The 15,453-nt window shown below is 43.5% G+C and overlaps 1 protein-coding gene across 2 annotated transcripts in view; it reads left to right on the forward strand.

Annotated features, from left to right (window-relative positions):
* Positions 1–15,453, forward strand: part of PTPN11 (protein tyrosine phosphatase non-receptor type 11) — a 78,681-nt gene that overhangs the window by 13,090 nt on the left and 50,138 nt on the right. For both annotated transcript variants that reach the window (XM_077747917.1, XM_077747918.1), the window contains exons 2-4: positions 5,317–5,439; positions 9,668–9,862; positions 12,037–12,229. In XM_077747917.1, the coding sequence (XP_077604043.1) occupies positions 5,317–5,439; positions 9,668–9,862; positions 12,037–12,229 (511 nt within the window). The remainder of the gene's footprint in view (positions 1–5,316; positions 5,440–9,667; positions 9,863–12,036; positions 12,230–15,453) is intronic.

Consider the following 15,453-nt stretch of genomic DNA (forward strand, 5'->3'; position numbering starts at 1 on the left):
CAAATAAGTAAACAGTAAAAAAAAGTAGCATCTCCCTCATTCTCTATTCCCCTCTTGCTGCTTCTTGTAGCAGTTATTACCATCTGACATTTTATATATTTGCTTTTATTTTATTTTTTGGTTTTTGTCTCCTCCATTATAAAGAAACCCTCTTGAGGAGAGGGATGTTATTCTGTTAACTGGTGTGTCCTCAGCCCCTGTGTATTCACAGTGTTTGTGGAATGAGTGAATTTAGTAAGCCCTCTCTTTATTATCCCGGTTTCCCCTTCCCTTCCCTTCCTTTCCCTTCCCTTCCCTTCCCTTCCTTTCCTTTCCCTTCCCTTCCCTTTCCTTCCCTTCCCTTCCCTTCCCTCCCTTCCCTTCCCTTCCCTTCCCTTCCCTTCCCTTCCCAGCAGCTTTAATGAGATATAATTCACCTACCACACAGTTCACCTATTTAAAGCATACAGTTCATTTAAAGCATACAGTTCATTGGTTCATTTAAAGCATACAGTTCACATGCTGCATTACAATTTTAGGACATTTTCATCACTCAAAAACCCTGTACCTATTACCTATCCCCCTTCTTTTTTTAAATGTTTATTTATTTTGAGAGAGAGAGAGAGAGAGCCAGCATGAGATGAGGAGGGGCAGGGAGAGAGGGAGAGAGAGAATCCCAAGCAGGCTCCACGCCATCAGCACAGAGCCTGATGTGGGGCTCAAACTCATGAACTGTGAGATCATCATCTGAGCCAAAGTTAAGAGATGGATGCTTATCTGACTGAGCCACCCAGGTGCCCCCTCCCCTTTTTAAAGTTTTGAGAGAGAATTTTAAATTTTTGAGAGCGAGAATCCCAGGTAGACTCTGTGCTGCTAGCTCAGAGCCAAATGTGGAGCTTGAACCCACAAACTGAGATCATGACTGGAGCTGAAACTAAGAGTCAGACACATTATTAACTGACTGAGCCACCCAGGTGCCCCTAGCTATCCCCCCTCTCAAAGCAGGCACTAAATCTACTTCCCGCAGTGCTGTGGAACCGTCCAAGTCCGTAGTGCATGATTTACAACAGCTTTTCACTCTTGCTTCCTCTCTCTCTTTCACTGTTGTAAGACATTCTCATTGGGCCAATATTTGCTGAGAAGTCTCTTAAAAGTTCATTTGCATATCAGTACCAGGGCTCTATATTTAATAATTGACTTATATTCCTGGGAGTATTGAATTAGCCTATAAAGGCCCTGGGTAATTTGACTTCAGAAATTACTCTTTTTACCACAAATGTTGGTGACTTTTAGAATCCACGAAAGAAATCTTACTGGAAGCTCAAAGAGAAATCCTCTGAAGTGGGGGGCATTCATGGTGGACTTTGTTACTTGTGTGTGTTTTAAAACTTTTTTTAAACGTTTATTTATTTTTGAGAGAGAGAGAGAGAGACAGTGTGAGCAGGGGAGGGTCAGAGAGAGAGGGAGACACAGAATCTGGAGAAGGCCCCAGGCTCTGAGCTACCAGCACAGAGCCCAACGCGGGGCTTGAACCCACAAATGGTGAGATCACGACCTGAGCCGAAGCCGGATGCTCAACCGACTGAGCCACCCAGCCACCTCACAACCTTTTTATTTTGAACTAATTTCAAATTTATACAAGTATTGTAAGCAAAGTTTAGTTTAGTTTTTACTGAGATTTGCCAGCTAACATTGTATCACATTTGCCTACCCCACGTGTATATATACTGTATGTATAATTTTATTCTGAACCATTTGAGAGTAAGTTGCAGACATGTTGTCTTGTTAGTGTAAAATACTTCAGTGTGTAAGGACGCTGGGTGGCTCAGTTGGTTAAGTGTGGACTTTAGCTCATGATCTCATGGTTTGTGACTTTGAGCCCTGCATAGGGCGCTGACAGCGCAGGAGCCCGTTTCCAATTCTCTGTCTCTTTTCTGCCCCATGTCCTGCTCATGTGTGCTCTGTCTCTCTCTCAAAAATAAACATTAGAAAAATAAAAATAAAATACTTCAGTGTGTGTTTCCTGAAAACATAGATGTATTTATAGTACACTTGTCAAAATCAGGAAATTCACATTATAATGATATCATTAAATTTCTATCTCCATCTGATGTTGTAGAATGTCACTCATTGGGGTTTTTCTGATGTGCCTCATAATCAGATCAGATGATGCATTTTTGGCAGGACTATCACAGAAATGGCACTTGTTCTTCCCAGTGCATGAGGTCAGGAGGCATATGATGCCAGTTTAATCCATAACTGGTGGTGTTAACTTTTATCAATTGGTTAAGATAGTTATCTGTCAGATTTTCCACTGTGAAGTTCATGAGTATTAAAAAAATTTTTTTGTTTATTTTTAATGTTCATTTTTGAGAAAGAGAGACACACACATACAGTGAGAGTGGGGGAGGGGCAGAGAGAGAGGGAGATGCAGAATCTGAAACAGGCTCCAGCCTCTGAGCTGTCAGCACAGAGCCTGATGTGGGGCTCGAACTCAAGAACTGCGAGACCATGACCTGAGCCGAAGTTGGACACATAACCGACTGAGCCACCCAGGCACCCCTGAATATTTTTTATTTGTTAATTAATTAGTAATTAATAAACATTTCATGGGGAGGTACTTTGAGTTCCTGTAAATACCCTGTACTTCCTGAGATGTTCACCCACTAGTTTTAGTGCCCTGTGACGGTTCTTGCCTGACCTATTCATGTGATAGTTACCAAATGGTGATTTCCTAACTCTGTTACTCCTGTATTTATTATGTATCATTCTTTGTGATTCTACTGCAAAGAGCTTTCCCTTTGTCCCCATGTAGTTTTTTTAAATGTTTATTTTTAAGAGAGAGACACACACAAAGTGTGAACAGGGGAGGGGTAGAGAGAGAGGGAGACACAGAATCTGAAACAGGCTCCAAGCTCTGAGCTGTCAGCACAGAGCCCGACGTGGGGCTCAAACCCATGGACCTTGAGATCATGACCTGAGTCGAAGTCGGATGCTCAACCAACTGAGCCACCCAGGTGCCCCTAAAACTTTTTAAAATATTTATTTATTTATTTTGAGAGAGAGAGAGAGAGCATGCGCTAGTGGGAGAGGGGCAGAGAGAGGGAAACAGAGAATCCCAAGCAGGCTCTGCACTGTCAGTGCAGAACCCAACACGGTTCAGTCTCACAAACTATGAGATCATGACCTGAGCCTAAATCAAGAGTTGGACGTTTAACCTACTGAAGCACCCAGATGCCACATCATTTTAATGATTTTTAAGTGGCATTAAGCACATTCACATTGATGTACAATCACTGAGCACATCCATCTCCAGAACATTGTCATCTTCCCGGTTGAAACTCTGCACTTGCTAGCCACCAGCAATCCCGTTTCCTCCTCCGGTTCCTGACAGCCACCGTCCTATTTTCTGTCTCTTTGGACTTGACCACCCTACGTACATCATATAGAGGTAGAGTCTTACAGTATTTGTCCTTTTGTGACTGCTGTGTTTCACCTAGCATAATGTCTTAAAGGTTCATCTGTGTTGTAGCGTGTGGCAGAATTTCTAACTTTTTCAGGCTGAATAATACTCCATTGATGTATATAATCACATTTTGCTTATCCAGCCATTCATTGATAGGCCCTTGGGTTGCTTCAACCATTTGGCTGTTATGAGTAATGCTGCTATGAACATGTGTATACAAATCTCCCTCTGAGTCCCTGCTTTTAGTTCTTTTGGGTATATACCCAGAAGTGGAATTTCTGTATCATATCGTTATTCTATACTTGTGGAAGAACCTTAATTAGTTAAAAGAATTAATATCCATTTGGACTCTTAGGTTTCTTATTTTATTCAATGGTCTTTTCTCTTTTAGTATCATTTTTATTTCAAAAAAATTTTTAATGTTTATTTTTGAGAGACAGACAGACAGAACAAAGCATGAGGGAGAGAGGGAGACACAGAATCTGAAGCAGATTCCAGTTTCTGAGCCGTCAGCACAGAGCCCAACGTGGGGCTCGAACTCACAAACTACGAGATGGTAACCGGAGTCGAAGTAGGACTCTCAGCCGACCGAGCCCCCCCGGTGTCTCTCATTTTTTAAATTTTGAAGTACGAATTGTCTAATTTGGCAGGTAGGAGTCCCTTTAAGCTGGCTCTCGTATCCTTTTGACACGTCCTCATTGGAGCTGGATTCTGTGACACAGGAAGGCGTTCCAAGCTCATCTTTAGTGCCCCAGACCTGGCATCAGCTTTTCCTGCAAGGAATCCATTTCCTTTTGTTGGAGGACAGTGTTTAGAAACCATGATAAGGGTGCTGGTTATGCTGATGGCTACTGGGGTGTCATTGCTTCCAGGCCCTTTGAGGAGAAGGAGCTAGGAAAATATGTATGCGTGACACGGATGCACATATACCTACATAGAAACCTCCATCTGTATTTCCATATCTACCTCTACATGGACGTTAAAAACTAGAGTTTATATTGCCTCCGATTTTAATCTAACACCAGAGTTTATTTGGACTTTTCTCCCTGAATGAGAAGCCTGGCTCTCATTATCCTCAATATGTTTATTCATTAGTTTCTTTACTTGTTTAATTCTTCTCCACGCGTTCAATCTCCTGGACTGTCTTTTTGGGCTTTGGGCTTGGCTTAATACCTAGACCCCCAACCCCAGTCCCACTGACCGTGCCCCCAGTCCCGCCCATTGGGCTAGCAGGATGCTAGGCTCCTGCCAAGAGGAAGTCAAGGAGGGGGCGTGACCAAGGAGAAGGGGGGAAGAGGAAGGAAGGTCTTGTTTTGTATTTTTTTAAAGATTTAAAAAAAAATTTTTTTTTAATGTTTTATTTATTTCTAGGAGAGAGGTAGAGACAGCATGAGCAGGGGAGGGTCAGAGAGAGAGGGAATCACAGACTCTGAAACAGGCTCCAGGCTCTGAGCTGGCAGACAGCACAGAGCCCGACGCGGGGCTCGAACCCACGAACCGCGAGATCATGACCCAAGCGAAAGTCAGACGCTTAACTGACTAAGCCACCCAGGCGCCCCTAAAGATTTTTTTAAAGTTTATTTATTGGGGGGTGGGAGAAAGGCAGAGAGAGCGGGAGGGGAGAATCCCAAACAGTCTCTCCCTGTCAGCGCGGAGCCCAGCGCGGGGGCTCGATCTCACAAACTACGAGATCATGACTTGAGCGGAAATCAAGAGTTGGACGCCCAACCGACTGAGCCACCCGGGCGCCCTTGGCTTTGTACTCTTATTCGCTGCTCTCGCCCTCGGCGTTTCTGCTGTGACGGGGTGGGAAGCAGTGCTGACAGAGTCTTTTGGTTTTCACGGCTCTCTCCATTTTTCTCTCACTCAAGATGGTTTCACCCAAACATCACTGGCGTGGAGGCAGAAAACCTGCTGTTGACAAGAGGGGTTGATGGCAGCTTTCTGGCGAGGCCCAGTAAAAGTAACCCTGGAGACTTCACCCTTTCTGTCAGGTAAGTGGGAGGAAGAGGAGAACCCCGAGAGGGCTTTTCAGGTAAGAAATGTGAAGACCACGCCAGGACCACTTGCTACCCTCATTGCCGGCCCCTGGTGAGGCCTGGCCCGCCGGTCAGGTGCGACTGGAGCCTGCTCTCGGGCCTCAGGCGAGGCCTCCTGAGAATGCGCGCGCAGGCGTGCAGCAGAAGGGGCGTCATGAGGGGCCTTTCTTCTCCCCTGAGAGACCCCCACGGGTGAGGTGAGCAGAGCATCACCACCACCAGCGTGTGAGCCTCGTGCCGCACATCCTGAACCCGGTTGCCTGCGTCTTCCCTCTTCCTTCTGTTGCTTTCTTAGTGGGAAAAATGCTTTTGAAGAGTTTTCTTCAGATCATTTTTCTTTTTCAAGAAATAAAATATCACTGAGGAAGTTGTGGCCCCGTGTGTTCCCCTGCCCAGTGCCATCCCCTCCCTCTTTCCCCAGAGGAAACCGCCATCGAGAGGTTGGCATAGATCCTTCCTGAATGTGTTTTTATACTTGCACTGTCTTGCTGCTGTTGTGAACAATATAAAGTTGGTTTGTGTGTTTTTAGAATCCACATACACAGGCCTTAGAATGTATCTCTTATTCCGCAACTTCTTTTTTAAGTTTTTTGAGGTCTGTGCTGGTACATAGAGATCTAATTCTTAATTTTAATTTTAATGGCTACATTCAAATGATGTAAACCTACCACAGTTTATCTAGTCCTCTCTTGTGAGACATGGAGTTGTTTTTATGTTTAAGATGTTTTGGAACATCTTAAATGGTCAACACATTTTACTTATTTGAAAATAGTAATAATAAAAGCAAAATGAGAAGGCAGGAGAGTTATAGCTCCTGGAATCATCTAGAGTAAGGGGAATAAGTCTATAAGAGAAAGTCAGTTTCTAGAAAAACTGTCCCGCCTGCTCAAAGAGACCTGTAATAGGAAGTTGGCCATACCGTTCAAAACAATGTAAAACAAACGGAAAATCCACAGTAGAGGCTTGGATGAACCGTGGTGGGTGTATTTAGGATCCCTTTGGGACTTGGGAAATCTCTCTTTGGCCCAGACCAGTTTTGGGGGAGCCCCCGTCCTTAGCTTTTACTTGTGTTTTAATATAAGGAGTGGGTCTTTGTGAGTCCCCAGGGCCTGAATCACCACGGCCCTCTGACTTCAGCCTTGCGTCATATTTGAGCTGGAAGAGTTTGGTTGGAGAGTAGATGATGATGATGATGATGGCGATAGCAGACATGATTGAGGACCTGACATATGTACCGGGCCCTGCACACACATCATTGTATTTAATTTTCCCGACAACCTATGAATAAGCACCACAGTTCTCTTTATTTTACAGGTGAGTAGGTGGAGACCCAGAGGCCGCTAGTAACCTAGGCTTGCAGGTGCTCAGCGGCAGACCTGGGACTAGAGAACTGGTGGGATTTTTTTTTTCCTTGCCCCTCAGATCTTTATTTTGGAAATTTTCTGGCTTCTAGAAATGTCGAAAGATGAATATAGTGGGTACCCACATTCTTGTCACCTGCCAGCATGTTGGCATGTGTGCCTTTTCTTTTATTTTTTAATGTTTATTTATTTTTGAGAGAGACAGAGTGTGAGCAGGCGAGGGACATAGAGAGATGGGGACAGAGTCCAGAGCAGGCTCCAGACTCTGAGCTGTCAGCACAGAGCCCAACGCGGGGCTCGAACCCACGAACTGCGAGATCATGACCTGAGCCGAAGTCAGACGCTTAAATGACTGAGTCACCCAGGCGCCCCTCTTTTATTTTACTTTAAAATTTTTAAAAAGATTGTAATTTTAAGTAATCTTTGTACCCAATGTGGGGCTCGAACTTACAGCCCTGAGATGAAGAGTTGCTCACTCCACCGACTGAGCTAGCCAGGCGCCTCTGTTTTCACCTTTATTTTGTTTTATTATTAAGTTTATTTATTTTGAGAAAGAGAGAGGGAGTGTGGTCAGGGGAGGGCCAGAGAGAAAGAGAGAGAATCCTACCAGGCTCAAAGTGCAGGGATGCAGGGTGTGATGCAGGGCTTGAGCCCATGAACCACAAGATGATGACCTGAGCCAAAATCAAGAGTCAGACCCTCAGGTCTTGATATCAGGGTCATGGATTTGGGCCGGTGTTGGCTCCACGCTGGGCAAGAGGCCTACTTGGGAAAGACAAACAGAAAAACGAGTGTGTCTGTCTGATACACAGGAGCACCCTCCTGTATAACTACAGAATCATGTGTCGGGGGCGCCTGGGTGGCTCAGTCAGTTACATGTCTGTGGCTCATGTCATGATCTCACGGTTTGTGAGCTGGAGCCCCCCCTCGGGCTCTGTGTTCTCAGTCCCTCAGATCCTCTGCCCTCTTCTCTCTCTGCTGCTGCTCCGCGTGTACAGGCTCTCTCTCTCAAAAATAAACATTAAAAAAAAAGAAACTCAGTATCTTAAAAGTAATCGTTATTATAAGTAATACATTTTAACCTTGCTTCAGTAATATTATCTAATATGTCATTCATATTCAGATCTCCCTTGTTATTTCAGTAATGGCTTTTGAAGTAATTGAAAGTGTCTGTCACATCCTGTGCCCCGCCCGCCACCCCACACTAGATTCAGGAAGATCTACTTAAGGACCATTCATTGCATTCAGATTTTATGTTTCTGGTCTCTGTCTCCTGACCTTTTCTTTTTTTCTCTCCCTTCGGGCTTTTTGGCCGGTCAGGCCGGTCATTTGTAGCTTGTCCTTCAATCTCAATTTGCTGATCGTTTCCTCATTTTTAAATTCAGATGACACATCTTTGGCAAGTGCACCACAGAGGCGGTGTTAGGCCCTCCCTGTTATCTCACGGCGGGAAGCACATGGGGCCTGCCCGGTCCATTTTTCAAGGCTGTTCAGTGTTATTTTATTTTGTTATTTTGAGAGCTGCAAGAGAGCAGGAGGGTGAGTGCAGAGAGAGAGGGGGAGAGAGAGAGAGAGAGTCCCAATCAGGATGCAGGACTTGAACTCACGAACCATGAGATAATGACCAGTGCTGAAATCAAGAGTATGATGCGTGGCTCACTGAGCTGCCCAGGCGCCCCTTGGGGGTGTTCAATTTAAACACTTGATTCAGGTGTTTGCCAGATTTTCCCATTGTAAAGGTGCCTTTTTCTTTTTGTGTTTAATAAGTGGTCTGTGAGATGGTAGAGTCTTTCTTTCTTTCTTTTTTTTTTTAAAGATTTTTAAAAATTGTTTATTTTGAGAGAGAGGAAGAGAATGCAAGCAGGGGAGGGCCAGAGAAGAGGGAATGAGAGAATCCCAGGCAGACTCAGCACTGACAGTGGTGTTCAAACCCATGAAGCATGAGATCATGACCTGAGCCGATATCAAGAGTTGGACGCTTAGCTGACTGAGCCACCCAGGCGCCACAAAGATTTTATTTTTAAGTAATCTCTATACCCAGTATGGGACTCAAACTCACAACCCTGAACCCAAGAGTTACATGCTCTCCCAGCTGAGCCAGCCAGGTGCCCTCTGGCTTCTTTCTCTTAATGTAATATTTTTGAGATTCATCCATGTTATTATATCAGTGTTGTTTTGTTTTTAATTGCTGTGTTCTGTTGTATGAGTATACAACTATTTGTTTATCCATTGTGGTGATAAATATTTGAGTTTCCAATATTTTTGTATTCCAAATAAGGCTACAGTGAACATTCTTATACAAGTCTTCTGACAGCCATACAGTTTCATTTGGGGGGGGAGCAAAGTACTTATGAATAGATTTACTGGATTATAAGATAGATGCAATTGAACTTAAGTATATGTGTCTCGATTAATTAATGATGAGGAAAATTACTGTCACTTAATATATGCAATTTGACAGGCCAGTCTTTCAAAGATTTTATTTTTAAGTAATTTCTGCATCCAACGGGGGACCCAACCTCCCAACCCTGAGATCAAGAGCCGCACACTCCGCCGACCGACAGAGCCAGCCAGGCGCCCGCGATAGGTCAGACTTTCAAAATAGAAGTTGTACAAGGGAAAGGAAGCAATAAACAGAGCTGTTTGTGTTGACGTGGTTGACTGTGTGGTTATTTCCCTCACTGCATTTGTCACAGGAGTGTAAACTGATTTCTTGGGTGTGTTTCCGTGTTTAGGTGAAATCTGCTATTGAATGATGAGATCCATTTTTACCAGTATAGCTCTTTCTTAGTTTCTGTTTGTCCCCTGATGGACTATTTTAGAAGAAATGGAGCTGTCACCCACATCAAGATTCAGAACACCGGTGACTACTATGACTTGTATGGAGGGGAGAAGTTTGCCACTTTGGCTGAGCTGGTCCAGTATTACATGGAACACCACGGGCAGTTAAAGGAGAAGAATGGAGATGTTATTGAGCTCAAATATCCTCTGAACTGTGCAGATCCTACCTCTGAAAGGTCAGTGACTTTTAGCCACCGCAGAGTCCGTGCGTCTCTCCCATGCCGTAGGTGTTCTCCGAATGCATTATGGGGCCTCGGCTTGCTGTGTCTCACGCTGTAACCTTTTTAACCAAAGTTTTACTGAGTAAGAGCATCAGATGATTTTCAGAGCACCCTTTTCTTGTAACAGTGTCCGTCAGCGTTCCTTACGCTTAACTCTGCAGGGGTCTCAGGTTCTTCCTGTATATCCTTGGTACATGCAGTAATTTTAAGATTATTGAACTTGAGCCGATAATCTTTGAGCGTTAGGAGAGAAAAGCAAATGATTCTGGAGATGCCCAAACAGCAACAGTTCTCAGAGTGGCTCCCAGCCGTTCAGCAGGGCCACCAACAGATGTCAGTTTATGCTTAGAAGCCGAAAAGCAGCTTTTTCATCAGTTCTTTTATGTTGTGTCCACAAATGTGGGGAATGATCTTGCTTAGAGGGAATTCTATTATTTCAGAGATCTTCTCCCCTCCCGCCCCCACCTTGTATTGGAACTAAGTTGATGAAAGCCAGGGCTGGACTTATTTTTATTGATTTTATTGGTTTTCTACATCCCCAGTCTCCTCTCTGGCTCAGTACATATTCAGGGTCTCTTGATTTGGTTTGTATTTTGTATCTTCAGGTCAGTTTCTTCAACTTGCACCTCTCTGTCAGTGTTATTATATGCCGATAATTTGTTTTTCCAGCCACCACCATAGCTTCATGCAAAAGGCTGTCCACCAACTGAGTTTATTTCTACATTTTACTCTGTTCAGTTGAGGGTGGATAAAAAAATAACTCAAAGTATATTCCCCTAGTGATGAGCCATTAGCACTATCTGCCATGAGAGTGCTTGCTTTCTGACCAAGATCCTGAGGGGAAAAGCCACTTTATTAATATGACTGTGTTCGGATTTTTAAGTTTGCTTGTTTGTTTGTTTAAAAAAAAATTTTTTTTTAATGTTTTATTTATTTCTAGGAGAGAGAGAGACAGCATGAGCAGGGGAGGGTCAGAGAGAGACGGAGTCACAGACTCCGAAACAGGCTCCAGGCTCTGAGCTGGCAGTCAGCACAGAGCCTGACACGGGGCTCGAACCCACGAACCACGAGATCATGACCTAAGCGAAAGTCAGACGCTTAACCGACTAAGCCACCCAGGCGCCCCTGCTTGTTTGTTTTTTTGTTTGTTTAAATAGTTTCTACACCTGACATGGGGCTTGAACTCACAACCCTGAGATCAAGAGTCACACGCTCTTCTGAGTAAGCCATCCAGGCGCCCCATTAACATTTAAAAAAAATTTTTTTTAAGTTTCATTTATTTCTGAGAGAGAGAGAGAGACAGCATGAGAAGGGAGAGAGGGGGAGATACAGAATCTGAAACAGGCTCCAGGCTCTGAGCTAGCTGTCAGCACAGAGCCCGGCCTAACCCACGAACCGTGAGATCATGCCCTGGAAGTCGGACACTTAACCGACTGAGCCACCCAGGTGCCCCAATGGAAATCCTTTTTAATGTAATATGCACATGCCAAAGCAAGGGCAGACATTCAAATGATTTTCTGTCTCTATCATGACTTTCTAGTTTAATTTCTTTAAATGGTTGTGTTTAAATAGTTGGTCCTTTTAGGGTAGGGCATGGAGAAATGGCTAAATGCATTTTTTTTTTTAATATTTTTTTTATTTATTTCTAGGAGAGAGAGAGAGACAGCGTGAGCAAGGGAGGGTCAGAGAGAGAGGGAGATACAGACTCTGAAATAGGCTCCAGGCTCTGAGCTGGCAGTCAGCACAGAGCCCGACGCGGGGCTCGAACCCACGAACCGCGAGATCATGACCTAAGCGAAAGTCGGACGCTCAACCGACTAAGCCACCCGGGCGCCCCTAAATGCATTTTTAAAAGCTGGGAGATTGAAAAGAAAATAGGAAAGATTGAGGACATTTGTTTCAAAATCACTGTGGGCTCATTTAAAAAGTTCAATAGTTATTCTTAACATCTTTGCCATTTTTCCTTTCTGCTTGGGCTGCAAATCCTTCTTGCGCAGGATTGACCAATCTCTTAGAGGAATGTGCCTGTTTTTTAATTGTTTAGGAGCTCATTATGTGTGGTAGTTTTGTGAAAGAATGCTTTAAACTCGTGGCAGAACTCAGTTGATTTTCATTTAAAAAAAATTTAGGTGGTTTCACGGACACCTGTCTGGGAAAGAAGCAGAGAAATTATTAACGGAAAAAGGAAAACATGGTAGCTTTCTGGTACGAGAGAGCCAGAGCCACCCCGGAGATTTTGTTCTCTCTGTCCGAACTGGTGATGACAAAGGAGAGAGCAACGATGGCAAGTCTAAAGTGACCCACGTCATGATCCGCTGTCAGGTAAAGCCGCACTTGAACTACGGGTCTGGCAAAATGTCGTCTTTGGGTGGTTCTTCTGCTGGAAGGAGGCAGACATCACTTCCGACGGCAGATTTTCTTTGCTCATTTAGCTACAGGCTCATGTGCTTTTAGAACATTATTTATTACAATTGTTTCATCATTTTAGGACTTTTTTATTTATTTCCAGTCTGTCTCTGACAGATTAAATCCTGCCTCAGTGCATCACCTCTGCCCTGTGCTGTTGAACCTGTTTCTGCTTGACTGTGGCTGGAGTGGGCCTCCCTCTCCATGTTTCTAATGTGACGGCCTCGACTCCTCCTTAGGATTGTCACTGTCTGGCCTGTGACGCATTTGCCTCTGTGTTGCAGAGTTCCTGCATTAAGGCTCGGAGAACTGACCTTACTATTTCTTGTTTTTAATGTGGTGACGGGACTGAGGTTGATTCTTGGTCAACTATGTCAAACTTTGTTTTGTTTCTTAAATAGAAGCTTTTCACTTACTGTTTCAGTTTTAAAATTACATAATATTTTAGGGGCACCTGAGTGGCTCAGTCGGTTAAGTGTCTGACCTCGACTCAGGTCATGATCTCACGGCTTGTGGGTTCGAGCCCTGCGTCAGGCTCTGTGCTGACAGCCAGCTCAGAGCCTGGAGACTGTTTCAGATTCTGGAGACTGTTTCAGATTCTGTATCTCCCTCTCTCTCTGACCCTCCCCTGCTCACGCTGTCTCTCTCTCTCTCTCAGAAATAAATAAAACATTTTAAAAAAATGAAGAGTCTCTTTTAAAAAATTACATAAATATTTTTAAAAAAACAGCTAATTATTGAGGTACAACTCACATACCATATAATTCATCCTTTTAAAGCAGACAGTTTAGTGGTTTTTGGTATGTTCACATACGATGCAGCCACCAACACTAATTCCAGAACATGTTCATCACCCCAGAAAGAAACCCTGTGTCCATTCCCAGTCACTCCCCGTGATTTCCCCTCCCTCTGGCTCTTGGCAGCCTCTGATCTACTTTTCATTTTTATGGATTCGCCTGTTTTAGATGTTTCATATAGATGGAATTATATAACGTGGTTTTTGTGTCTGGGTTACTTTGCATAATGTCTTCAGGGCTTACCCATATTGTAGTGTGTGTCCATAAACTCTATTGTCAACCATTCCATTGTGTGGCTAGAGTAGATTCTGTCTATCCATTAAAAATGGGTGGGCATTTTGGCTATTATGAATAATGCTGCTGTAAACATTTGTGTACAGAGCTTTATGATATTCTCTGATGAGACGACATCCTCCCATTTTAATTTATAAAGTACCGTTTCCTTTAGTTCTTTGCGCATATGTATACTAGCTGATTTCAAGTGTTTATGTGGGCTTTCTGAAGGACAGTTTCTGTTATTAAGTGCATACCCCCCACGTTTGGCCCATACTTTCCCGTTTCTTTGCATGTTTCATAATTTTTTGTTGGCAACTAGACATTTTAAGTAATACAACGTGCTGACTCTGGAAATCAGATGCCGTCTTTTCCAGGGTTTGCTGTCGCTGTTTTTTTTTTTTATCGCTACTGTAGTTGTTACTCTTTCTGTGTCTCGTGATTTTCCTATATTCTTTGCTACGCATAGTCACTGAAGTCTTTGCTTGGTTAGCTGAGTGGTCAGCTAATGATTAGACAGACATCTCCTTAAATGCCTTGAATCATTAAGTCTCCTAGACTTTGGCAGGGGGCTCTGTGTGTGTGTCGGGGTGTGTTGGGGCACACGTTCAGTGCTCCGGCAGATTACAGCTCTGCCTTAGCCTTCACCTTCTGTTTGTGCACAACCTCAAGGTCAACTAGAGGGTTTTCTTGGACTTCACACACAGACTTCTTCCCTGGACTTCACATAGCCCTGCTCAGTCACATAGCCTTTTGGATTCTCAAGAGTATGTGAGGGGTGTTTTTTCTTTTTTAACTTTTGATTTAAACTTGAGTGAGTTTACATACAACATAATATTAGTTTCAGCTATACGGTATAGTGATTCAACACTTCATGTAACACCCAGTGCTCATCACAACAGGTGCACTCCTTAATCCCCATCACCTGTCTCCTCTGTCTCCCCACCCACCTCCCTTCAGGCAACCATCAGTTTGTTCTCTATAGTTAAGAGTTTGTTTCTTGATTTGCCTCTCTATGTTATTGGTTTTCCAAGCCCTGTGTGGATAACACGTAGAATTTTCCTTTTTCTGTTTTGGTCAGTCTCTTATCTGCTTTAACGGGTATTGTTACCTCAGGCTGCTGGGGTACTAAACAGTTGCTGCTGATTGTTTTTGGCAGATCCCCTGAAGACAGGGCTGAGTGAACTCTAGGTCAGGCCAAATAAACATACGCTCTGAAAGCAGGGGTTTTCGGAGAGCTGCTAACCAGGCCCAATATAGGTATATCTCCAAGATGTTATGGGTTCAGTTCCAGACCACTGCAGTAAAGTGAATATTTGCAACAAAGCAAGTCAAATGCATTTTTTGGGTTTCTCAGTGCATATGAAAGTTATGTTCGTACTGTACTGTAGTTTATTAAGTGTGCAGTAGCAATATGTCTAGAAACCAACAGAAAACGTACATTTTTTTGACAGTGTACCTTGATTAAAAAATACTTTATTTGCTAAAAATGCTAAGCATCATCTGAGCTTTGAGCAGGTCATAATCACTGATCACAGATCACTATAACACATATAGTAATAATGAAAAAGTTGAAATACTGGAAGAATTACCAAGATGGGACACAGAGACACAAGGTGAGCAAATAGTGTTGGAAAAATGGTGCCAGTGGACTTGCTTGATGCAGGGTTGCCACAAACCTTTAATTTGTAAAAAAAAAAAAGAAGTGTCTGCAAAGCACACTGAAGTGCAGTGCAATGAAACAAGGTTTGCCCGTAGGGATTATTGTCTGGGGTGGGTTTCTGGAGAGAGTTCAAATTCATTTTGTCCCCTCTAGGTATGCTGTGTTGCTGGCTTTCACAGCTACTGTGATTATAAGGCTGTTGTTTTCAAGGCTACAGAAGAGCTAGAGAGAGATGCACGGGGATACAGGGCAAGTTAAACTGCCACAGTTTGCTCCTTACCAAGATTCAATCCTTTTTCTTGAATAAACGTTCCTTGGACTGGTGCAGGTTCTTGGTGAATTTTCAGAGTTCTGAAAAAAATTGATGACAGTTTTTACCAGTACTTTTGTTGCTTTTATGGAAGAAT

Source organism: Crocuta crocuta, unplaced genomic scaffold, assembly GCF_008692635.1.
Source record: "Crocuta crocuta isolate KB4526 unplaced genomic scaffold, BGI_CrCroc_1.0 scaffold29, whole genome shotgun sequence".
Lineage (NCBI taxonomy): Eukaryota > Metazoa > Chordata > Mammalia > Carnivora > Hyaenidae > Crocuta > Crocuta crocuta.